This window comes from Carcharhinus amblyrhynchos, chromosome 12 (assembly GCF_965287045.1).
Source record: "Carcharhinus amblyrhynchos chromosome 12, sCarAmb.v2.hapA, whole genome shotgun sequence".
Classification (NCBI taxonomy): domain Eukaryota; kingdom Metazoa; phylum Chordata; class Chondrichthyes; order Carcharhiniformes; family Carcharhinidae; genus Carcharhinus; species Carcharhinus amblyrhynchos.
The window spans coordinates 26,515,375-26,542,339 of NC_137335.1; the positions used below are offsets into that span (position 1 = coordinate 26,515,375).

The window sequence follows — 26,965 nt, forward strand, 5'->3', positions numbered from 1 at the left end:
CCACAACTCTAGAAGTGATTCTACCGTACCGGTGTGCTGCTTTTGTAGCAAAGTATGTGGAGAGACTCTAATGGAGGCCATTTCGTGGGCTCCCTGTTGGGCACCAGGGCCTGAGCGCATCTCCCATCGTTGGATTTCTGGTGCCGTCAGCTCCGTGCTGGAAATTGGCGTGGGGCTACATAATGGATGCAGCACCCAAATCACATACTATTTAAATGCCATTAACGGATTTGGGACTAAAATCTCCAGACCTGCTAGCCTCCCCCTTCTCCCCTGCCATTGGTACTTCATTCCAGCAAGGTTTACAGTAGCTCCCCACTAAATGGGGAGTCGGCAGACTGACCCCACTGGAGTGAAAGGGGGATAATCGAGGGCACCCAGAGGGTCAGGCACCGGTGGGGTGCCCCCTTAGCATTGCCACCTTGGCAGTGCCAGTCTGGCTCCCTGGCACTTCCCAAGGGGCAAAGTACCAACACCCAAGGAGCTCCATGGCATTGCCCACTGGGCATCAGGCTGTGCCAAGGGGTTGAGCCTGACAGGGCAGGGCTATCGGTGGGGGTGGAGGGTCCCGCTGCCACTCTGCAGTCTGGATCAGTGGGGTAGGAAGGGAAGCCAGTGATCGGGGCCACCTACTCAGTGCTGAGATTGGTGCTTGCGCATTGGCCTGCTCAGCATTATGCTGCCAGCCTTGCCAGCGGGAACAGGCCCTGCCCACTGATTTCTAAACTTCTCCGCTGAAAAGACCAGCATGATTTCCTTATTTTTATATGAATTCGACAATTTTATTTTTGGGAGAATATTTGAAACTCTGCAATCAGGTTTCTGCTCTTGCTTCAGCAGTGAGACAGCAATTATTAAAGTCACAAATGCTGGGTGGGATTCACCCAAAAACATTCTATGTGTCGAATATGTGTAAAAAGTATGAGTAAATGATGCTAGTTTTTTCAGCGGGCGTTTAAAAATGGATCTCCCACGCTCTGTGCACTGCAGAGTGTCCGATCGTGATTCACATTAAAAATCAGTGGGTGCGACCTTTAGCTGCTGGAGAAGCCGGCAGCATTGCGCTGAGCAGACCATTGCACATGTACCGATCTATCAGCACTGAGATGCACAGTGGCCTCATCTGCAGGCCTCCTCCATGATCATCCTCAAACTGGTGCTCCACAAGGCTGTGTTCCCAGCCCCCTACTATACTCCTTGTACACCTATGACTGTGTGGCCAAATTCCCCTCCAATTCAATTCTCAAGTTTGCTGACAACACCACTGTAGTGGGTCAGATCTCAGACAATGATGAGACAGAGTACAGAAATCAGATAGAGAATCTGGTGAATTAATCTGGTAACAATAATCTCTCCCTCAATGTCAACAAAATGAAGGAGATTGTCACTGACTTCAGGAAGTGTAAAGGAGAACATGTCCCTGTCTACATCAATGGGGACATAGTAGAAAGGGTCGAGAGCTTCAAGTTTTTAGGTGTCCAGATCACCAACAACTTGTCCTGGTCCCCCCATGCCGACACTGTAGTTAAGAAAGCCCACCAACGCTTCTACTTTCTCAGAAGACTAAATAAATTTGGTATGTCAGCTACAACTCTCACCAATTTTTACAGATGCACCATAGAAAGCATTCTTTCTGGCTTGGTATGGCTCCTGCTCTGCCCAAGACTGCAAGAAACTACAAAAGTTCGTGAATATAGCCCAATGCGCCTAGTTTGGGGGCGTTTAAGAGATCTGTGGATAGGTTTATGGATGGAAAGGATTTGGTTTAGGTTAGAGGGTCATTGCTTTTTAACTGGTCGGCGCAACATCGTGGGCCGAAGGGCCTGTTCTGTGCTGTAATGTTCTATATTCTATGTTCTATAATCCATCATACAAACCAGCCTCCCATCCGTTGACTCTGTCTACACTTCCTGATGCCTTGGCAAAGCAGCCAGCATAATTAAGAATCCCACGCACCCCGGATGCTCTCTTTTCCACCTTCTTCCTTTGAAATCATGTACCAACTGACTCAAGAACAACTTCTTCCCGGTTACTGTCAGACTTTTGAATGGACATACTTTGCATTAAGTTGATCTTTCTCTATACCTTAGCTATTACTGTAACACTACATTCTGCACTCTGTCATTTCCTTCTCTATGAACGGTTTGTTTTGTCTGTATAGCATGCAAGAAACAATACTTTTCACTGCATGCTAATATATGTGACAATAATAAATCAAATCAAATCAAATACTCCTGGTGGGTGGGGGTGGGGGAAAGGCTAGCGAGCTCAGTGATTTCAGTCCCGCGCCCACTAATGGCATTTAAATAGTATGCAAATTAGGCAGTGCATACATTATTCAGTTCCGTGTCAATTTGTGGCGTGGAGCTGATGGCGCTGGAAATCTGAGCTGGGAGATGTGCTCAGGCTCAGGCGCCCAGCAGGGAGCCTGCGAAACAACCCCCCCTTGAGCATCCTGGCCCATTGCGCTACAAAAGCACTGCAATGGGATGGGGGAATTGCACTCAACAATCTGGGCAGGATTTTCCGGCTGCATTCATTCCAAGGCTGGAAATTCCACCTGAAGTCAATGAATCTTTGCATTGCCTTGGTGGGCAGAATGGGAAAATTCTGCCCTCTGTACCTGAGAACATGGGAACCTAGTCCTCCTCATTCTCCTCGGCTTGTCTGTGGCCTTTGGCATATTTGACTACACCGTTCTCTCCTATCTTCTCTGTCACTTTGTCCAGCTGTCTGGGACCAGTTCTCCCCTGGTTCCATTCCTATATATCTAGTCACAGCTAGAGAATCACTTGAAATAACTTCTCTTCCTGCATCTGCAATTTATCTCTGGAGTTTCCCAAGGATTTATCATATTTTTCAAACACATGCCATTCTTTGACATCACCTGAAAAAAAAACAATGTCTGGTTCCACATTTATGCTAACAGCTGTCAGCTCAGCATCAGCACCACCCTTCGTGATCCCTCTGTTGGCTTGTCTCTCAGCAGAAATTTCCTCCAGTTAAATATTGGGAAGATGGAAACCATATGGGGCCAGAACATGCGAGGAATGACAACCACAGTCGGATTGCCATTCCGTTCTCTTTTTCTAACTGTGGTCAGGAGTTTCATCGTCCTCACCTGACCTTCCCACTTGGGGGAAAAGTATAATGCATCAGGGTCCTGAGGCCCTCAGTCTGGAGCTGCAGCTTTGGGAAAGTGAAACCATGCCCTTCTTAGTGGCATTAGTCGCCAAAGGTGGTGTCAGGGAGTCAGGTGGGGAGTTGGGGGATGGGGTTGCAGTTGGGGGTGGGAGGTAGTCTGGGGATCGGGTGGGTAATCTGGAGGTAGTTGGGATTAATCTGGGAATATGGATTTAGTTGATGGGGTCAGGAGGGTTATTAGAGATGGTGGGTAGATGGGGATGAGGGAGATGGGGATAATTGGGAGTGTGGGTTGGAAGTCAGGGAGGTGGGATCATGAGGTGAAGGGGTGGTGGTGAGGGGAAAATCAGCAGGTGTGGGGCTGGTCAATGGTTTAGTTACATATGAGTTAGAAGCGGTTTTAATTTTTCTAACTTTTCCTGGATAACTATTCTACTAAGTGGATTGAAACCATCTGAAAGCTCTGGCGCGATCTTACCAGAATCTCCCAACGGCTCCAATGTGATTTCTAACCTCATCGACAAAAGTTTTTATGGTCATAGAGAATCGCATGTCGCCTGCGGCAGCCTCCCTCTGATTCCCCCATGGGACAGTAGTGTAGCAAGAAGATGAACGATCTTCTGTGCACAGTGAGGGTAAGTGGGCGTCACGCAGTCTTTTTCTGAAAACCCTCACACACTCCTTCCACCTCCACCTTTATCTCTCACCCAGCCCATCGACCTTTGCCAATACCTGTAAGGAGTCACACCTCACCCCTCACCCAATCACCATGTTCCCCCCAGTAGCTGTCATGTTCCTTACACTCCAGCTCCCACTCAAGACAGATGCCTGCCACACCTCATCACCATCTTAAATATCAACACTGCCACCTACAATCTCCCGATCTGTGTCACTGCAGGACAAACTCAACCATAACAAGTGTGAGCAAGCACACCCAGCCGGAGTAATGCCAGAGCTCAGAACCCTCACGGCATTTGAGGAGAGAGCCCTCAAACTGGCCAGGGCGCAGGAAGACTGTGCTGACCCTAATGGTGTAGTGGAGGCAGCAGACAAATGTGAGAATCCTCAAGACATGCTGTCATTCCTCAAGTCTGAAGTGAATAATCAATGTTCCCTCCTTTATTCCCTGCAATGTGTTAATGCCACCTCCTTTCTCTTGCAGGCAAAGCAGCTGCTCCCTGGATCCACTGGAGTCCAGCAGCTCTCAGGGAGACATATCAGACCCCACTGTTGAAGAGGCATCATAGCTGTTTCAGGGAACCAGCACTGGGAGGGTTGCTGCAGGCCAGAACACCACTGAATTATCTTCACACCATCTGAAGTTTCACATCATTAATGATGTTGTACAGTGGAACACTTTTGACTTCCAAAATTCCGCCCACCCCCCAATCCACCTATTCTCCTTCCCTTCATCGGCTGTAACTTCCCCAATCTTTAATGTTTTATTTTTTCCATTAGATTGCAACATTGTGTAACACACTTCACCATGAAAACTAAAGTGTTAAACCTCAGGAATCGTGCGACTTTGAAGCTTTGTGGATAGCTACGAAGCCATCACAGTGAAAATCTATGCTCCAAGAATGTTCAGAGGTTTGATAAAAAGCCAGTCTCACAACTCAATGTTCCCAGCACACCTCCCACAAGTTGTGCGTGCGTGTGATTCCTGAATGTTTTCAAGCAAAACAATTTTTTCCCCTCCTTTATTTGTAAAGTTTAAACGTTCCTTACCAGAAATGGTAAAACTTGTGCCCAATAAATAAAGATTCAGATGGATACATATTGCTCAAGGGAGTCAAGTGTTTGGAAATGACCCTCCATTACCAAAAAAAGAGTGATGGCTGAGGAGTCTAGTAAAAATTTTTGCACATTGTTTCCTGTTTCCTTTCAGACCTCTCTGATCAGGAAATGTTTAAAAATCAGTTCGGGTATGGCTGTGGATTAATGGCTGCTGTTGGTGGAACCTTTAGGGAGCATTTCCTTGCCAACAGAAAGATATATTTTGTCAGTGTGAGGCCTGCATTCTGCAGATAGTGTTTGAGCTCTATGGGAAGGACCTAGGACTACTCGAGGATGAAATCATACACTCTTGGCACTGCATGCAGCACTGTTCTCGAACCCTGCTTGGTTAGAACTATCCTTGGCTGCTTCAACAATTGCAACATTGGCTGTAGTATAGCTCATGGAGGTAACCAAATGCAGGTGCATTTGAATGGGACTGCAATAGTTGATATGATATTCATGACAGGAGGTGAATCTTTAGTTGTGTCCACTGAGTGACTTGGATTGTCAGTCAGCCAGCTGAATGTATTCATATATTTTTGACTGAGGTTATTGATTCAGCTCCATATAGGAATTATTGCAGTGTCTGATATGCATTGGTCTGGATTTTGAAATGGCAATGAAATGTTATTGCTCACTTTCTTTCCTTCACTGGGAACAGCAGCAACTTTAGAAGTTTGGGCATGTGTCTGGGCCAGAATTTTTAAGATGGCAGGAACATGTTCCTGCTGACTCCCCCTGCCCCTGCTGCCATTTTACACTCTAACGAGTGTTAAATGGCATTAGACAAAATGTCTGCAGCTCATGCACGAAGAGGAGCCACCTTGGAGAGCTGCCGGCCAATCTGACTGACTGGCAGCTTTCCAGTCCCTCCTGCAACAGTGCTCCTGTGGTTGGAAGAGGAACTGCACAGAGCTATCTGAGATTAAGTCCTGAGAACCAGAGACCAGGAGGGATGGCTCAGAGGGCAGGGAGGGATATCGGGGAGGGGGAATGAGGGATGGCGAGGGGGTCATGGGGAGACAATTGGGGTCTTGAGGGATAGGTGAATGGGGGTGGGGGATAGGAAATCCAGAGGTCTCCAGGTTTTAAAGGGAGGCTGCCCCCAGTCAGAAGGGGGATTCTGATGGAGGTACCGTCTGTTTCCCCCACCCCACTCATCCCACTCTTCCTGCCCAAGATCTAAAGCCTTTATTTTTGCATTTCCTCCAGGAACTTCAATCTGCCTCCCAGCCTAAAAATTGAGAACGGACAGAAAACAGCTCTTAATGGCTTTAGTTGGGGCAAGGGTGGACTTCCCATCAAGGCCCAGGGTAAAACTGCTGCAAGGTCTGGTGGACGTGAACCTGGAGAGAATCCCATCCCTGCAATTTCATGCACTTTTCAGTCTGTTTTTCTTTTACAGTCATACATTTATTTCACTATCTGGAAAGTTAAATTTAAAGTGTTTCTAACTCCCACATTTGCTGGATATGGATACATCAGTTTGACTGGTTGCCTACCTGCTTGCTAACATCACTGTGCTGCACCAAGACATTCCCTTGACTTGATGCCAGATTTGAACTGCCATCAGGAAAGGGGAAATTCCCACTACAAAGATTGCTGGATCATTGTAGATAGCTGACTTTTGAGTCAGCAGAAAGCACCCCTACTTTGCCACTGCCCACAAAATTCAGGCCATTGTGCTCGATATGATCTAGCTAGACATCACAAATAGGTTTTATCACTCAACAATTTCTCTTTTAACTCCTCTCACGTCTCCAAATAGGTGCCAGTTATGCCTGTCTCTTTATAGGTCATGTGGAGCATTCCCTGTTCCAGTTCCACTCCGGCCCCTTCCCACAATTCTTTATCATTACAGTGTCGACTGTTTGGGTGCTGCTTCATGCTCTTGTCTAGACCTTCAAAAATTTATCAATTTTGCTTCCAATTTCCACTCCTCTATCACTTTCACATGGGCCATCTCTGACACTTCCCTTCCTTGACCTCTCTGTCTCCATTTCTGGTATAATCTGTCTGCCAGTATCCATTACAAGCTCACTGACTCCCACAATTACCTTGACTATAGCTCTTCACACCCCGCACTCCATCCCATTCTGTCAGTTCGTTCGCCTCCGCTCAGATGACACCACTTCCCAAAATAGTGCTGACATGTTTTCCTTTTTCCTCAATCGTGGTTTTCAGGATTCTCGACTGCGTCTGACCCATCCCCAGGTCACTGCTCTCACCCCCCCCCTCCCTCCCAGAACTAGGGGAGGGTCTCCCTCGTCTTCACTTTTCACCCAACCAGTCTCCACATTCAGAGGATCATCCTCCACCATTTCCAGCAACTCCAGCACGATACCACAACACCTCACCCCACCCCATCAGCATTCCACAGGGACACCCTGTCCCATTCCTCCATCAAACCCAATACCTTAGCCCCTGCCCACGGCATCTTCCCATGCAATTATAGACAAAAGTCGTGGGTAGAAGAAGGATTGGAATGAGGCACTTACTGAGTGTTAAAATGGGCGGCACGGGCTTGTAGGGCCAAAGGGCCTGTTTCCTGTGCTGTGTTGTTCTTTGTTCTTTTATTGTAGGTGCAACCCTGCCCCGTTACCCCCTCCCTGTTCACTGTCCCAGGTCCTAAACATCCCTTTCAGGTGAAGCAGCGCTTCACATGTACCTCCTTCAATTTGGTCTATTGCATTCACTGCTCCCAATGCTGTCTACTCTACATCGGACAGACCAAATGTAGACTGGGTGACTGCTTTGCTGAACACCTTCAGTCCATCCACAAGTAGGACCTGGATCTTCCTTATGCTTGACACTTCAACACACCACCCTCCTCTCCTGTCCACATGTCCATCCTTGGCCTTTTGTAATGTTCAAGTTAATCCCAATGCAAACTGGAGGATTTGGGCACCTTGGGATTGGGCACTTGTGGATGGAACATTGAGTTAAACAACATTACAGCATGAACTCTCCCCTCCACCCACACCCCATTTCTATTGATTTCATTTCATTTCATTTCATCTCATTCATCCATTTTATCATCTTTCTTTCTCTCTCCCATTTTTCCACTTGTCTATTCCAGGTCTCCCTATCACCCCCTTCAGGCTAACTGCCTTAATCATCTGTACTTCTGTTCTGCCATTCACACATTCTGATCAGTTAATGGGCACTTTTAGCACCTTTCTCAGCTTCTGTGTCCTTATTTACATTCCCTATGTCCTTTTACAGCACCCCCCTCCATGGTATAAATCTTCTCTGACTTTCTTTGCCCTTAGCTCTGACAAAGGGTTTTTCCAGACTCAAAACTTTGGCTCTATTCTCTCTCCACAGATGCTGTCAGACCTGCTGAGATTTTCTGACATTTTCTGTTTTTGTTTCAAATTCCAATAATTTGCTTTTATTTTATAGATTTTTATTAATTTGTTCCTTAACTATGGTTTTTTCATGGCTTGCTAGGAGAATTCTAGCAGTTCCAGCATCAGCTAACATAGTGTTGTTATTATCCAGACTGTTGTCAGTTAGGGACACATTTAGAAAGGGGACTAATACAAATCCATTCTAATTCAGCGGTACTCAATTTACTGTCAGTGTATGGTGTTGACTAGAAGGTCAGGTTTTGTTTAGACTGTCTTCATATTCATACCCTTTTTTCTTGTGGGAACAGTGACTTCATCCCAAAGGGCTGGCTCCCCACCCATCACCACCTGACTCGCTCAAGGTCAATGGGCAGCTCAGGCAGAAACAGCACACCTCACAGATGATATTCCCCATCCCCTATCTCATCAACTACATCGGGGGATTATTAGGCTGGAAGAAAGGGAGCTGATTCTCAGCCTGCAGGAGTATCTGATGTACAGGAACACCATGAGCTCATATTGATGACCTGGTCACCACGGAGTGAGAAGTCTCACAACACCAGGTTAAAGTTCAACAGGTTTATTTAGTAGCAAGTACTACTGTTGGTCTTTAACCTGGTGTTGTGAGACTTCTTACTGTGTTTACCCCAGTCCAACGCCAGCATCTCTACATCATGACAGAGATTAATTTTGTTGAAAATGTAATCACTTGTATTGCAGCTTTTCTGTACAAAAGTGGCATGGAACTGGCTGCCAATGATTCAACAACCATGCATTCAACCAGGGGACAACAGGCTCTTTACCTGGGAGACATTGAGAGACTGCAGAGGGCTGTGTGGGATATACTGCACTCACTCCTCCACTGTGTCTTCTCTGTCCTGAGGCTTCACTCAGTGGAATTTCATAGTTTTTTTTAAACACAATGCCAAATCTAAGCAATTGCTTTGGATTTAAACAGAAATAAAATAACTGCTATTTAAAATCACATTTGAGAAAGACTTACCCTGAATAGTCACCTCAGCAAATTTGGATGCTCTAAGGGGACTTGACCAGATTCTGGTGTCACTTTGCATTGCTTGCTAATAGGCTCTGATTGGTGCCCCACAACACAGGCCAGTGTGGGCCTTTCCTATTGGTGGGGCATGTGTATGGGCATGATGTGTTTCATTATAAGTCTGCCTCTGGATGACACACAGCTCCACTTCAGAACTGCCTGTCTCAAATCCTCCACTCATGACAACTTATCAGAGTGCTAGTCTGACATCCAATACTCAGTGAGCAGAAATTTCCTAAAATTAAATATTGGGAAGACTAAAGCCATTGTCTTTGGTTCCTGCTCCAAATTCTATTCTCCAATGACTGACTCCACCCATCTCCCTGACAGATGACTTCTGAGGCTGAACCAGACTGTTTGCATCCTTGGTATCATGTTTGCCCCTGATATGGGTTTCCAACCTCACATCTGTGCCATCATCCAGTCTGCCTATTTTCATTTCCATTACATGGCCTGACTTTCCCCTTACCTCAGCTCTTCTGCTGCTGAAACCATCATGAATGCCTTTCCCTATCTCTAGACTTTACTATCCCAATGTTTACCTCGCCAGCCACAAACATTTAACATCTTCTATAACCTTGACGTTACCCAAAGCCTTACTGCTCAAGGCCTGACTCTCAGCAAATCCCTTCACCCATCGAGATTTAATACCAACACCCTTCCCCATCCCATGGTGGGTAATGCCTACTAAAGGGCCTCATCCCACTACCGCTGATTTTCACCCAGCATCAGGTAGGGGATTCACCATACGGTGCACTCGAAAAACATGCAGGTTACTTGTGGGCACCAGGAATGGAGGGAGGTGGGCTGGGGGTGTGTTTGGGGACATAAATTTCTGCCTACACGTTTTCTGTATTGCATTACTGCTAGGACCTGATGTCCTGGCCAACCCCTTTCCGCTCTATCTGACAGACCTGTGATAATTACAATGCTGGTACTTGTGAAAAGAATTCAGTGATATACATCAAACTTAAATCTGAACTCACTTTGAACTCAACATTCCAGGTCAATGGGACAGTAATTCATTATGAGTGGTAAAATATGTTGTATATGTGGTAGTCACTACTGGAATATATGGTGTCACTGTGCTCGTTACAAGGCATTAAACCAGCTGTAATAAGGTTAATAGTTTTAAAGTATATTGTCAATATGTATAGAACTGATGGACTGTCCACAATGTGGACTAATTGGTGTTCAATGAATTACTGAACAGTATAAGCTGTAATACCAAATAATTGTAGATTCAAGGCCCACTTCAGGACATGAGTACACAGTCGGGTTGATATTTCTGTGTACTACTGGAATGTGCTGCATGGGCTTTGAAACTATTCAAGGAGGTATAAAAATCCCATACAATATTTGAAGAAGAGCAGAGATTTTATTTTTCCTGGGGTTTTGACTACCATTATCTTTCAGTCAACAACATGCAAACAGACTAAGTGGTAAATCATTATAATGGTATCAATGAAATTTTACTGCATACAAATTGTCAGACTTGCCCACAGAAGGACAATGACAAAATTTTGAACTGATTACAATTTGGTTTTGGGGCAAGCATTTGTCTTTCTTTCCTTCCAAATTATATTCTTCCCCCTCTTTGCTTGTCTTCCAAACCCAGTACATCCAAGGTAACAGCCTGCTTCCAGGTTTCTGCATATACTGATCCTAACTGGATGTTAGGAGGTATGTGTTAATGTTCAGCCGACAATGTTCACCCTGAATTTGCTCATTGAGCAATATTAAGATTAGCAACTCAACAGGATGTCACTATGTTGCAGTTCCAGTGCTGTAGTTCAACACTTGACAGCAGTTTTTAACCTACAATATGAGCTTGTAAATACTTAGGACATTGCTACATGCATCTCACCTCTATTTCTCCTTCCATTACACTCAGCAGACGCAAAAGATCATCTTTGGAGAGCTCCAGTAACTCCTTCTTTCGCTCATCTTCTTCAAAGGATTTCTGCTGTTTCTTTACAGAGCCTGACACCTCTATTAACTTCTCTCCTTCATTTTGACGGTGAGTTTTCTTTTTCTTTTTGCTGCCTATAGAAGTACTTTCTTCATCCTCATGGTTGTTATCAGTGGACGAACGTCCATGGGAGGCAGTGTCTCCACTGCTACGAGACCTCATCCCAACCTATATTGGAGAACACGTACAGGGGTAAGTGGCCACATATTTCATTACCAATAGACAATAATTTCAAAGCCAGGTTTTCTGATTTAAAGCAAAACAAGAATAACAAGAATTTCCAAAAGTACTTCTGTAACACAAGTTCTATTGTGGACTAGAAATACAGCAGAAGACAACTCATGTAAATGGAATAATTATTTAGGCATTGTCTACGTGTCCTGTTCCTGCATTGGCACCCATTTTCTCCCCATTCCATAATCTATAATTCCTGTTCTTTCATTTAATTATGTCCTAATGGATGTCAATTAAAACACTCAGAACAAGTCTTGTGTTCTCTGGCTGATGTATTGTTAACTCAAAAGCTCTGTTTTAGTGTCAATTTAAATTTAAATTTGTTTTTTGCATGTCACATTGATTCATTTTTTATGACTGGTAAGATATTTACTCTTATAAAGTTTGATAAGCTGCCATTGCACTAATTAGAGTCTACTGATGTCTACAGGGTTAGAAATCATTTGATGAAAAACTTTATTCTAAAGATAATTTTTTGTGAATTGCCCTAGTTGTTTATGGTTATCTGAACCCTTTGATTATACCATGCAGGTGACTCACAACCAGTCTACTATTTTCTAGTGAAAAAAAGCTATACTGAATTGCTCAGTGGACTGCAGGTGTCATTGCCATTTGCTCACAGACAGGGCGATCAGGTGGAATCCAGGGTAACCATGCCAACTGAAATAATACACAGTGCCATTGCAGGACAATTTTGAAATCTACAAATAAGTTTGTACAAAAAAATGAATTGACCTGTGGTATTGGAGTGAGTATGTCCTAAAACCCAGAGGAATTTATTTGGCAACTGTAATTTCCACTGATGAAATTTAGACACTCACGGTGAACTAATTTTCAATTCAATTCATAAGGCAGATGCAAGTCAAGGATAAGAATGGTATAAACAGCAGGATTGTTGTCAGATCAACAAAACTGCATTTAATATCAGTTTGGCACAGTTAACAATTGCATGGAACGACTTGAAGTAAACCTTGGAGAGCATGATGCCACTGTCTATTGGAGAGGGATATTTTCTGTCATGCTTAGGAGTATTTACACTAATATCTCTCTGAGCTTGACCTGTCTAGCTTGGTCAACAGATTCCACAATTGCAGTTACATGGGAGGGATAATAGTAAATCAATTGGAGAAGGGAAAACAGAGTGAAAATGTGTGTCTACAGCTTTCAGAAATTGGCAAACCAAAAAACAAATAGGATCTACATAGAATCCCTACAGTACAGAAGGAGGCCATTTGGCCCACTGAGTCTGTACCTTTTTTAAAATTCATTCATGGGAGTCATGGGCTGGCCAGCATTTATTGCCCATCCCTAGTTGCCCAAGGGCAGTTGAGAGTCAACCACATTGCTGTGGATCTGGAGTCACATGTTGGCCAGACCAGGTAAGGATGGCAGATTTCCTTCTCTAAAGGACATTAGTGAACCAGATGGGTTTTTCCAACAATCGACAATGGTTTCATGGTCATCACTAGATTCTTACTTTTACATATTTTTTATTGGATTCAAATTCCACCATCTCCCATGGTGAACCCAGGTCCCCAGCACATTAGCTGATTTTCTGGATTAATACTCTAGCAATAATATCACTGGGCCATCCCCTCCCCCACAATCCCATCCAGTGATGGGATTCCTGTAACCACACTCATTTACCCTGCTTGGGTGGCATGGTAGCACGGTGGTTAGCACTGCTGCTTCACAGCTCCAGGGATCTGGGTTCGATTCCTGGCTTGGGTCACTGTCTGTGTGGAGTTTGCATGTTCTCCTCATGTCTGCGTGGGTTTCCACCAGGTGCTCTGGTTTCCTCCCACAGTCTAAAGATGTGCAGATTAGGTTGATTGGCTGTGCTAAAGTTGCCCCTTAGTGTCTTGAGATGTATAGGTTAGAGGGATTAGCGGGTAATTATGTGGGGATATGGGGGTATGGCCTGGGTGGGATTGTGGTCGGTGCAGACTTGATGGGCTAAGTGGCCTCTTTCTGCACTGTAGGGTTTCTATGATAATCCCCCTGACACTAGGGGCAAATTAGTATGGCCAATCAACTTAACCTGCACATCTTTGGACTGTGATGTGAAGTTGCCAGTGTTGCATTGGGGTAGGCACAGTAAGTAGTCTCATAACACCAGGTTAAAGTCCAACAGGTTTATTTGGCAGCATGAGCTTTTGGAGCGTTGCCTGTTCGCCAGGTGAGTGAGTATCTTTGGATTGTGGGGGGAAATCAGAACATCCGGAGGAAACTCACGCAGATATGGGGAGAATGTACAAACTTCACACAGACAGTGACCCGAGGCCAGAATTGAATCTGGGTCCTTGGCGCTGTGAGTCAGCAGTGTTAACCACTGAGCCACCATGCCACCCCCAATTTTGAAATTTTCTATATTTTTCAATTCCTCTTATTTAAAGAACTGGATTGCATAAATTATGGGATTCATCTCACCCTCCTTTTTTAATTTTACATGTATTAATATTGGACTAATATTTGTTTGTCCGTTTTATGTCACCCTATGATTTGAAGATAAAGCTGCATCATGACTGTCTTTGACTAAAAGTGCATGGGTGTTAAATTAGGTGGCCCCCTGACAATGAGCACTAAATGAAATGAAAATTCAGTGTAATGCAGGCAACATGAGCTTTGTGCAGCCTGCTCATTATAATGATTTCTGAGTGTAGCCGTCACGAATCACACTGCTCATTAACATCACACATCAGCACGGAGCCTAATATGGTGACTTTCTCTTCTACTTCAGGCTAGTCTGCGTTGTCACATCCAATCATAAATGAGGTGAACAATTGAATAATAATGGGAGGTGGAGAACTCCATTCTCAAACATATAGACATATAAAATAGCAGCAGAAGAAAGCCATTTGACTCCTCGAGCCTGCCCTGCTATTCAATAAGATCATGACTGATCTATTTGCGCTGAGTCCCACATTCCCATCTACTCCCGCTATCTTTTGATTTCCTTGCTTAACAAGAATCTATCTACCTCCGCCTTAAAAATATTTACTGTATCTGCCTCCACTACCTTCTGAAGCAGAGAGTTCCAAAGTTGCACAACCTTTTGAGAGAAAACTATTCTCCCCATCTCTGTCTTATAAGGGTCACCCCTAATTTTAAAACAGTGCCTCCTGAGTTCTGGACTCACACATGAAGAGGAAACATCCTTTCCATATCCACCTTGTTAATACTATTCAAGATTTTATATACTTCAGTCAAGTCACACATCGCTCTTTTAAACTCCAGCAATAATTGGCCAATTGGATTTTTGAATTACCGCTCCAATCTTCTACTCTCAATCGTCAGCAAAATGATGGAAGTTATTATTGATAGTGCTATCAAGTGGCACTTACTTACCTACAACTGGCTCACTGATGCTTATGTTGAGTTTCACCAGGATTAATTAGCTCCTTAGCTCATTACAGCCTTTATCCAAACATGGACATAAGAGCTGATTTGCAGGGTGAAGTAAGAGTGACTGCCCTTAATATCAAGGCAGCATTTGACTTTATGTGACAGCAATAGTTAATTAGTGGGAAAATTCTCCATTAGCCTGGAGTCATAGTTTGCACAAAGAAGATGGTTGAGAATATTGGAGGCCAATCATCACAGTCTCAAGACATCATTTCAAGGGTCTTTCAGTCAAAGCATGTTCAGCTGCTTCATCAGAATGTCAGAACTGGTGGTGTTTTAGTGATGAATGCAGCGGGGCTGCCACAAAACACATTTTCAGCTCATCCCCTCTGTCAGCATTCTACAGGGGCCACTCCCACCATGACACCCCGATCCACTCCTCCATCACCCCCAACTACTCAGCCCCCTCCGTATGACATTGTCCCTTTGCAGTCGCAGAACACCTATCCCTTTACTTGCTCCCTCCTCATTATTAAAGATCCCAAATATTTCTTTCAGGATGAAAAAGCCACCATTGGCATTGGTGGGTCAAATACCACTTTCTCAACAATGTTGCACACGTGATGATTGAGAAATTAAATTGTTTTGCCTGTGTTAAGGAGTCACGTAAGGCAGGGGTGCAAGAAAACCCCTGGTGCTTCATTGAAAAACTGCTACGGGATCTCTTAGAACAGCTGGTCAAGCCTCAATTAAACACCTCATCCAAAAGCCAATACCTATTTTGAGTGTAGCATTTCATCAATGCTAAATTACACATCAGCCTAGACATGTACTTTAGTCCAGGGGCTTAAACCTAAAACAACCTAGCTCAGGACAAAAGTGCTACTGAGCCAAGTTTTAACAAGTTAATGGGCTGGCTCTGAAGGGGAATTCCCTGCAGTTAGATATTTGACCTGTTGAATGTTCTACCTCTCAATAAATCGGCTCCTGACATGTGGCTGCTTCCTCTCACTGTTTTTTTGCACATGTCTGGGCCTCTTGGGCATGATGTCATCATGTTAAATGCTCAAATGCCAAACATCTGAGTCTGCTGTTGTTAAATATTTAAAAGGGCAACTCCTAGATTAGAATACTTGGAAAGTCTTTAAGTAAAGGAGAAACACTTTGCTTCAGTTTATCTCAATAATGCTGTGCACAAGTGTTGCAATGAAGTGTTTCAGGGATTTGTGTGTCATGACTTTGCACATTTGTGAACAGAGCAAAGAAGCAGGTGGGGTTGACAAACATTTTCTTAACAATTACAGACACCTAACTATTTACCAGTGCTGTCAAAACTGACAGAGAATCAGAAGATTGTGAAATAATGACAAAAGTTGTTGTAAGCTGGAAAATGTTGGTTAACAGATAGTACGAATAATGTAAAACTGTTGGAACAAAATAGAACAAAATGACTGAAGATGACTATTGGAAACTCAACGGATTTGTGTCCCACCAGGACTGCTCAATGTTCATCTTTCTTCCTTTTCATTCTTGTAGCATTACATTAACATGAATATATGTTTGTAAATATGTTGCTTTTCTCAGATTTACTGTAGTCAAACTGTTGATTAAAGTTTCCTTTATTTAGTTATATGTGCCACAATTATTAGTTCAAAGGTAAATGGCCTTGTAATCACTTGAGGCAGGAGCAGCATGGTGGCTCAGTGGTTAGCACTGCTGCCTCACAGTGCCAGGGATCTGGGCTCAGTTCCAGCCTCAGCTTACTGTCTGTGCGGAGTTGCACATTCTCCCTGTATCTGCGTAGGTTTCCTTCAGGTGCTCCTCCCACAGTCCGAAAGATATGCTGGTTAAGTGGATTGGCCGTGCTAAATTGACCCTAGTGTCAGGGGATTAGCAGGGTAAATATGAGGGATTGCGGGAATAGGGCCTAAGTGGCATTGTGGTCAGTGCAGACTCAATGGGCTGAATGCCCTCCTTCTGAACCGCAGAGACTCTAAGATTCTAGGAGCCGGTTTGCTGCAAATAATCATAAACTTTATTGGGAACACACATTGAGATATTTATAGGCTCATCGCCATCTTACTACCTGGTATACAGCACTGGTGCTGCCCACTGATTGGCAGGAGAGAGGGGCAAGCACTCCGATTGCCACATTTCTGCCGCCTTTAAGTTCCTCATATAGGCTACACAACATTAGCAATTGGTGGGATTTTCCTCCCCCTCTGTGGTGCGTATTGTGGTAGTGGGAGATGGTGTGCTACTCGCTGGTTGTCAACGGGGTTTTCTGTTGAATGCACCCATTATCACCAGGAAACCCGCAGTGGGGGTTTGCCATTGGCAGGACTGTAAATCCCACCAGCCTTAAAGACAGCAAGAATTTGTCAATTGCCTCTCAGCTTTAACTTCTCTCTTTTACAAACGGAGTCTCTGAGGTGCTCTGTGAGGATGGTCAGAGTGATACAACTCTAGGGGGGGCAGTTTCCAGAACAAGAATCCCCAGGTTTGAGCTGCAGGAACAAATGCGCCACAGGACTGAGGTGGCTTTGCGCTTGACAGCTCACTGGGTGTATCAGGGTGAACACTCACCTTCGAGAATGACTGTGAAACATCAGTCACAGGTTGACCCTGTGTTCACAGGGATGTTTCTCTTGTTCAGATGTGAGCCATGTGTCTGTGCATTGCATTGTTCACAACTTGACCTCAAGATGACAATGGAGCTGTTTCTGAAAATGATGGCTCCTGGAGTGCAACATCGTCCATTTCCAAAGTTACACACGGAGATGGGGTCTCCTATTTGGAATGTACCCACCCTGCTGTACACGGCGTGATTTAGTTTCTGATCACTTTGTTTCTGTCTTTCCTCCAAATTGGGAAACATCAAATCCAGATGTGCAAGCGGCATTTCGTCAGCAGCTCAGACGGTGTGGAGTCAGTGGCAGTTTGTATTGATGTGCAGAAGGAAGGAATCTGGAAAGGCGAGTCTCCAATGTAACTCCAGACAACCTCTTCATACTGGCTTTAAAGGTCTGGACGGCTCTTTCAGCGAGACCATTTGATGAAGGATGCCAGGAAGTAGTCTGCATGTGCCAGCTGTTATTCCAGTCTAAGAACTCCTGTAATTCTGTGCTGGTGAAAGTTGCCCCATTGTGAGAGACAATTATCTCTGGCAACCAATGAATACTAAAGGAGTTATGCAGCCTCTCAATAGCTGCTGCTGAAGCCTTTATCTTGCAGCCATCAAGTCACTTCAAAAATGTAGGGTAACAGCAACATTGTACTTTGAAATGGTCACGCAGTCAATATGCAATATGATACAAGGATAGAATATAGAACATAGAACACTACAGCACAAACAGGCCCTTCGGCCCACAAGTTGCGCCAATCATATCCATACCTACCAGGCACATCTATAACTCTCAATCCCATTAAATCCCATATACTCATCCAGAAGTCTCTTAAAAGACCTTAACGAGTTCGTCTCTACCACCACCGATGGCAGCCGATTCCACTCACTCACCACCCTCTGAGTGAAAAACTTACCCCTGACATCTCCTCTGTACCTGAAGTTAGATCAGGGTGAAGGGGAGCTGAAGAAGGCTGCTACTAATGCTGCTGACAAGGGGAATAGTGTTTGGCCATGTTCTCAATGCCATTGTTTAACCCTGGCCACCAGACATAACTATGTGCCAACATCTTCATCACTGTCTTGTCCCATGTGTGCTGTGGAGCTCTGCCAAGACTGACCCTTTGCCCTGGGAAGGGACCACAACTCTCAAACCTGCAGCAAGGTGCCGCCCTGGTAACTCAGTTCATTGCTTCAGGAATAAAACAGGCTCAGATCATCAGACACAATGGTCCTCAGCCAGTCTTCTGAAACAAAATATTTATTTTTTGACAATATTGGGTCTCTGCTCATCCAATTCTTGATCTATTCAGTGCATGTAGGCAATGAACCCAAGAAATCTAACCACAGCACAATCTCCTGTGGAAAAGATGTGTTGGCAGCATTGCCCAGTAAAGATAATGTAATGTAATGACTAAGTGCGTCTGCTTTGGCTATATCTGTCAGAACAGTGTATGAGTGTGTTCTCATAAGATGATAGTGTCAGAGCCCAGCACTGGATTCCTCAGTGAATAAGCCTGTCAGCGCCTTATGGTTAGACACAGTTGTAAAATCTCACCTGTTTAATGTCGGTGAAACTTCTTGACACCAAACACAACCAACTGAAAGGTGTGCTGGTTAAGTGCATTGGCCATGCTAACTTCTCTTTCAGTGTACCCAAAAAGGCGCAGGAGTGTGGTGACTAGGGGATTTTCACAGTAACTTCCTTGCAATGTTAATGTAAGCCTACTTGTGACACTGATAAATAAATAACCTTTAAACTTTAACCTCTTCAGCCTGGGAGTGAGTCCTCGAAACATGGCTAACAGACTTCTCTGACGTATCCTCCAATTCAATGTGACAGTTCAGCTCCTATGTTAAAAGGAAAAGTGTCAGCAGCAGCTCTTTAGCTGGACCATATTGTACCACCAAGCACAACTGAACCAGATTCTTAACTGCTGAAAAGGCTTTTTCTTGCTGTGAACCCCATGACCATGATGTGGATGTGCCGGCGTTGGACTGGGGTAAACACAGTGAAAAGTCTGACAACACCAGGTTTTAGTCCAACCGATTTATTTGACAGTAAACTTTGAGTTTACTATCAAATTTAACCCCATGACCAGCAGTGGTTCCTCCTCAGTAACAGGGGGTGGTGCAAGCATGGTTAATGGATGAGGTAAGAAACAGCTGTATTAATTCATCATCCCAGGATTGACTTATGTTCTGAACGTTGCAGGATGCACCTTTAATGTCTTCAACCTTGTCTTCAACAGGATGCAATCCCACAGTGTGTATGTACCCTGTGGCCCAGATAGATTACCTCAGAGGCCTGAAATGTGCATTTCTCTCACTTCAAGCACACACCTTTTTCCATTAATCTTTTCAGCATTTCCTCAAGGTAGGCTAAATGTTCAGCTTCAGTCAGTTCATTGATAAGGACATCAGCTAAGTACATGACCACACATGCAAGTTCCTGCAGGAGACTCTCCATGGTTCACTGAAAAATGGCACATGTGGGTCAAACTCCAAAAGGCAATCGTGTGGCCTGGTTAAGGCCTCTGTGAGTATTGGTTATCACATTCTCCCTTGACGTGCTGGCCAATTCAACTTCTGATAGGAATGACTCGTATCTAGACTTGCCTTTTACTAACTTGGTGTACAAGTCATTGATTTTGGGAATGGGATATTTGTCTAACTTTGCTGCTGTGTTGACTGTCAGTTTGTATTCACCACATAGACATGTGGTCTTGCTTCAGAATTGGGATGATGGGTGCGACGCACTCTGAAAACCGAGCAGTCTGAATTATTCCCAGGTTTTCCAACTTACACAACTCTGCTTCCATTTTTTCCTCTGAGGGAGTAAGTCATCATCCTGCTCTTGAAAATGTGTGGTCTTCCTGGGATCAACAGGTATTTTAGCTTGTATGCCCTTCAGTTTTCCCGATTCATCCTGAAAAACAGCGTCATATTTCTTCAAAACCTCAGGAATTCCATTGGACATCACATGGAATATTTCAGACCAGTCTAGTTTTATTTTTTTGTAGCCAATCTCAAGACAAAAGGCTGTGCTCTTCTCCTCTATGGCCATCGCGGGTAACTGGGTTATCTGTTGTAAGAGACTGGAACAGCAGCAGTGCCCTTGATATGAATGAACTCTCCAGTGTACGTTCTCAGCTTGCTGGATGTGTACTCCCATGTCAAAAGCTTGCTCCCTTCACTGAGGTACCCGAACATGTCCGCCCCAACAAAGTAGCTGAAGCACTGGTGTCCACCTCCCTCTGCAGTTACTGCCATTCACCTACACTGTCACTGCAGCGGAGGCGGCTTTACCAGCAGTCACTGATACAGAGAGTTTGCAGTGGCAGCATCAGCTTCCACAGTGTCAGTTCACACAATCAGATTTCTATTCTGCTCTGATGTTGGTTGATTCCCGTCACACCTAAAAAAAGTGTATCTTGTCAGCTGATGCATTGTTACTCGGTTCCCTGACTTGTTGGTTGGTGGACAGGGAATCACGCTAAAATTCTGCTGTGCTACCTTTGCAGTGTGCTCAGTGGCAGGCTTTTGCCTCACACGGTGCAGTGTTCTATTCTCTACGTATTGTAAGTCCTGAGAATCTTTTGCAGCACCCTCCATGATGAGAGTTCTAGAGTGCGTCTGAAATCAATATCTGGTTTAGCAAGAAAACAGCACTGTTCACCCCATGTACCAGCCTATCCTGCAGTATATCATTACAGACATCCCCAAACTCATAGCACTTGGGCAGCTGTTTCAGGTTTATCACAAAGATAGAAATAGATTCTCCTGTTGCACAAGCTCTCATTGAACTTTAAGCATTACATAATTACAGGCAGTTTTGGTTGAAAATGGGACTTCACAGATTCCACAAACTCATTGTACAACTTAATACTGGCAGCATCCGGGGCACTGAGGCCCCTGATAAGAAAGTCTGGTTTACTTCTATACACACTCAGTGGGACAGCTCCATGTTTGCCTCCATCAGTAATTTCATTTGTCAGGAGACTCTTAATGAACTGACTCCAATTCTCGACATCTGCATCATACAGATTAACCCTCCCAAACAATAGTATGATCAGGAAGTCTTCTTCATTCTATTTACTTGTACAAGTGCTGGCTGTGTTGTTTTTATTGTGTGTGTGTTTACCACTTTAAGAGCTTTTTCAGCAGTTTGCTGGTTGTGTCTTTGTGCTTATCCTGCCCTTTCCTGAGTGAGGCAGACTCCCCAGTGATGGTGGGCTTTATTTGACAAACTCCTCACAGAAGAACTCTTATTTTGTTTTGCGGAGCCAGTGTATGTTGGATTCTGTCAGCTTTCCCACTTTCTGATCTTCCCACACTCTTGGAGTCTCAGCAGGTGCTGTTTTTTTAAAAATTGTGAGCAGGTAGCTCTGCAGCATTTAACTTGCAGGAGAATGTCCTGATTTAAAACGAACACTGCAGCAATTTGTTGGATTTCAGGGCAATTCTTATTTTGATTTTTAGCTCCATTTTTATAAAGCCGCAGGTGTTTTTCTTTCTTCACCTGTGCTTTTCCAGAATCCTCTTCAAGCCTGCAATACATTTCAAGCGTCTTTGAACTGTGTGGTACCCATAGTGAACCCCTTGCTGGGGTCTTTAGGCCCTGCCAATGGGTGGAGCGAGTCGGTAAGATTGCGAGAGAGTGGGGAAATCAGACTTGTGTTTGATTTCTTGCTTCTCACGATCTTTCTGGCACCAGATATCTGGTGCAATCAGCCTTGTGCCCAAGAAGGGTATGAGATTGATTATATTATTTATTTTTATTTTAAATCAAATTTGAATGTAATTATTGAACCTAGGACAGAATCGTCCAGGCACACTTATCCCTGGCATGGCCATGCCAGGGAAGGTTCTCTCCAGCAAGGAGCATGTATGGTTTCCCCCTTCAATGGGGACCAGGCATAATGGTCTCACTGGTAGAACTGGAGGCCATTAAGGCCCCTTCGGGAGAATAGGACAGTGGGGTGGCACCCTGGCACTGCATACCAGGTACGCTGACACTGCCAGATAGCACTCTGGCACCACCCACTGGGCACCAGGCAGTGCCAAAGGCGTGAGGTCTGAGGAGTGGGGCCTAGGGACTGGGGCAGATGGGGGTGGGCCATTTGGAAAGGGCCACTGTGCACTCTGCAGTGGTAATCAGTCGGGGGAGGAGGGGTGAACCTCTACCACTCGGCAGTAGCGATCAGTCGGGAAAGGGGACCGACTGCAACAGCAATCAGTAGAGGGAGGGTAGGAGGACTGCTGCCACTCTGCAGCAGCGATTGATGGGCGGAAGTTGTGATCATTCTTGGCATGGGGTTGTGGCAATCATTCTGGGTGGTGGAGGCTGGCAAGGAGGAGGTAATGATCAGCTGTAAAGGCCCACAGTAGTAGTGGGGAGGTGTGGGGGGGGGGGGGGGGGGGGGGGGGTGGGTGGAGGGGGGCACGGGTGGAGGGGTGGTATGATGGGCCACAAAGTTCGGTTGATAGGAGCAGAGGCAGTGACAGGTCTTCTGTGTTCTCAGAACACAGAGATCTGCCCATATGCAATTGCTGCTTTCAGCAAGCTTTTGGGCAATTTAGGCCCTGCCCATTACCCCTACCGGCAAATTTCAAGTTTGTCAAAATTCTTTTCACAGTGTGGTATGATACAATTTTTATGTCCCCAAAGAAACGGCGCGGATTACTCCCATTTTTACACTTGTTTGGCACGTAGAATTTGTTTGGTAAGGTTGGCCTCTTTGCCATTTTCTAGTAAGATTTTGCCCACAATGCTAATAAACGAGTTTGAAGGAACTATCAGACCTCAGTCTCTATATACGCTTGCAACCATGCCACCAGCATATGAAACACAATCCTACAATGAAGCTTTGTTGGCTGATTAGCTGGGAATATGTTTGTGTTGAGACACCTATAACACCTGGGATAATGCAAAAGCTCAGCAGTGCAATTCACTTTTTATTACCAGTTACTTTTGCCATTGAGTAAAAAATGCCGAGGCAAACATGATCAATAATGTACATCACTGTGATACCCTATATTTATAAACCTGAAAATACGTGACAATACAAAACCAACTCTGGTTACTCAACGGAATCACCTACCAGACTGGTTTACAGTGCATGCCTCCTCATTTAAAAAGAGGTAGGTGCCTTTGGATTGTAAACTTCCACTTCCTGCAATAGATGTCACAAAGCAACCCTGGGGGAAAAGGCAAGTCAAGTGGCTGGTCACTGTTAAGAGGCAAATTGAAGATTTCTTTCCAAAGGGAACCAACCTGTTACCATAATGTTCGCAGATAGACAAGGATTGAATATTTAAAACAGGAAGTAACATTGCTAGGACTTCCTTTCTGCTTTGAGACTGATTTACCATCACTATTGTCCAATCTTCGATCTGTAATAATACAATAATGACAACTGAAAGATTCTTTTGGTTTAGAAAAGAAATGTATGACTTGGATCTGACCATCAGGATTCCATCCGAGTTCTTGCTCTGAGCTGCAGTTACAGAACGAGGCAGAATGACGCCAGGCACTGAGTGAAGGAAGACCAAAAGAGACAAAACTCAACCATAGGTTAAACCATCAGCTGTCCTCTCACTCGATAACTGGAATTTTACTGACATTCCAGCCCCGATTCCAGGGGTGGGCTCGGCTCGGAGAACGCCATTCCTCGTTGGCCTCGGGCGGGATCATGCAAAACTTGAGCAGACATGCCGGTAAAATTCCGCCCGATGTGTTGTGTACAACTCATTAAAATGTCAGAGAGGTAAGGAATAGAGAATAATATGTGAAAAACAGATGGCTACTCATTAAATATTCTTGATATGAACTTTGAATGGTTGCATAGCAGCAGAAAGTCTGAGGAAGTGTAGTGGTTTAAAATTTGACAGCACACTGGGAGGTCTACTCCATCAAATCTGCACTAGCTACCTGCTTGGTCTCGTTCCCCTGTCCTTTCCTTACGCCCTATTTTTTTTTATTTTTCAAGTATTTACTTCCCTTTTCAAAGCTATTGTGGGTTGTGCATCCGCCATTGTATCAGGTAGGCCATTCATGTCCTAACAGCCCATGTGTATTCAAACAAAATCTCTTTCTCTCCCCACTCTCTAAATGATGGTCTTCAAGTTTCTGGGTGTTCAGATCACCAATAATCTGTCCTAGTCCCTCCATGCTGACACTATAGTTAAGAGAGCCCACCAATGCCTCTACTTTCTCGGAAGGCTAAGGAAATTTGGCATGTCTACTGCAACTCTCATCAATTTGTGCAGATGCACCATAGAAAGCATCCTATCAAGAGGTATCACATTGTGACTTCTGCTCTGACCAAAAGCACAAGAAACTACAAAGGGCTGTAAATGTAACCCAGACCATCATGCAAACCAACCTCCCATTCATTTATTCCGTGTACACTTCCCCCTGCCTTAGGAAAGTAGCCAGCATAACTAAGGACCCCACACACCCCGGACATACCGTGTTCCACTTTCTTCCATTAGGAAAAAGATACAAAAGTCTGAAAACATGTACCAACAGACTCAAGAACAACTTTTTCCTGCTGACATCAGACTTTTGAATGGTCCTATTATATATTAAGTTTATCTTTCTCTTCACCCTATCTCTAACTGCAACACTATGGGCCTAATTTTACCATCGCATTGCACCCGAAACTGGGCACAAAAACTTGGCAAAGTCAGGTGTGAAGCAAATAGTGCGACCTACACCACGTTTGCATCTGTTCCCCCTTTACAAAGGCTTGAAAATGGGCATGACGGCCATTTAAATGTATTTGCATGCAATTACATTGACTTAATGGGCTGCATGTCCAACTTTACCGGCAGTTCCCCCTTTACCACTGCATTCACCCATCATGAATTGGTGCAAAGCAGACATTCTCCACAGAAGTCCAATTTGGGCACCCCAGTTTGTGAAGAGATAGCGTCCGATGGTTCTCCTCTTGAGAGTGGGGAAGGGGAAAGGGATTGGGGGCCTGCTGCCACTCTGCCTGTGATCAGTGAGGGGGAAGGGGGTGGTCTGCTGCCATTCTGCCTATGATCAGTAAGGGGAAGGGGGTGGGGCCCGCAATCGTCTAGGTGGCAGGGGGTGAGGAGATAAGGGGATCAGTAATGTTGTAGGGGTGGGGCAAAGTCTTTGGGAGCCAGGGGAAGCATTATCTGGCCCGGGAGGGATGTGGCATTCTATCATTTTTATTCCGCACATGCGCAGTTGGAGGCACCGAACGGAGTTGCAGAGTATTGGTCGCATTAAGTCCACAGGCTTATGCAGTGCAATTCAGAATTGCTGATATTTTTGCAGGCACAGTGCATATAGGGGTGCCTGAGAACGGATCTAAAAGTCGTATCTGAAACACCCCCAGTTTCAAGTCCGTCCGTTAGAATCAAAATTGTAAAATAGGGCCCCATATCCTGGACCCTATCCTTTCCTTCTCCCCTATGTACTCTATGAATGGTAAGCTTTGTCTGCACAGCACACAAGGAACAATATTTTTCACTGCATGCTAATACTCGTGATAATAATAAATCAAATCAAAAGCTTTTGCCCTCTAGTTTTGAATTCACTGACCAGTGTAACCAGTTTCACTCCATTTACCTTATCAAAACCATTCATTATTTGGATCAAATCAATGAGAACTACTCTCAATCCTCTTTTACTTTCATAAAACATATCCAAGGTTCACCAGTGTCCCTTCATAACAGAACTCCGTCATTTAAAATGAGTGAATCTCCTCTTTCTCAAACTAAGACACAGGGTGGCATGTTGGCACAGTGGTTAGCACTGCTGCCTCACAGCGCCAGAGACCCGGGTTCGATTCCTGGCTTGGGTCACTGTCTATGCGGAGTTTGTATATTCTCCCCGTGTCTGTGTAGGTTTCCTCCGGGTGCTCCGGTTTCCTCCCACAATTCAAAGATGTGCTGGTTAGGTGGATTGGCCATGCTAAATTTCTCCTTAGTGTCAGGGAAACTTTTCAGGGTAAATGCATGGGATTATAGGGATAGAGTTGGAAAGGATTGTGGTTGGTGCAGACTCAATGGGCTGAATGGCCTCCTTCTGCACTGTATAGTTCTATGATAACTGAAAGCACTCTTAACTTTGGACATAATATAAACCAGGTGACTGCTCCAATAATCCCCATTGCCCAGACAGATCTCTAATATTCTAACTGTAGCTGAATCAGTAATTAGTCTAGGTTTAGCACATTCTCTTTTCTTAGGGAAACATGGCCATCTATTTTGAAGTTGGAGCTCTTAAGTTCTTTACATTCTTAAATTCCTTGAAACAGGAAATGAGAACAGTCAACTAAAACATTCAAACACCTGCATCATTTCTACTGCAATGATATTAAATGGAAGCAGCACATTAATGTTTCTATGAGCCACATAACCGTAACACCTTGACTTGAAAAAGATGCGCTAAATCCATTTTGTTAATGGCAATGCCTTTT

The 26,965-nt window shown here is 44.5% G+C and overlaps 1 protein-coding gene across 2 annotated transcripts in view; it reads right to left on the reverse strand.

Annotated features, from left to right (window-relative positions):
• LOC145350870 (filamin-A-interacting protein 1-like) overlaps positions 1 to 26,965 on the reverse strand; it is a 200,680-nt gene that overhangs the window by 130,474 nt on the left and 43,241 nt on the right. For both annotated transcript variants that reach the window (XM_080200263.1, XM_080200262.1), the window contains exon 2: positions 11,198 to 11,470. In XM_080200263.1, the coding sequence (XP_080056389.1) occupies positions 11,198 to 11,464 (267 nt within the window). In that variant the 5' untranslated portion in view covers positions 11,465 to 11,470. The remainder of the gene's footprint in view (positions 1 to 11,197; positions 11,471 to 26,965) is intronic.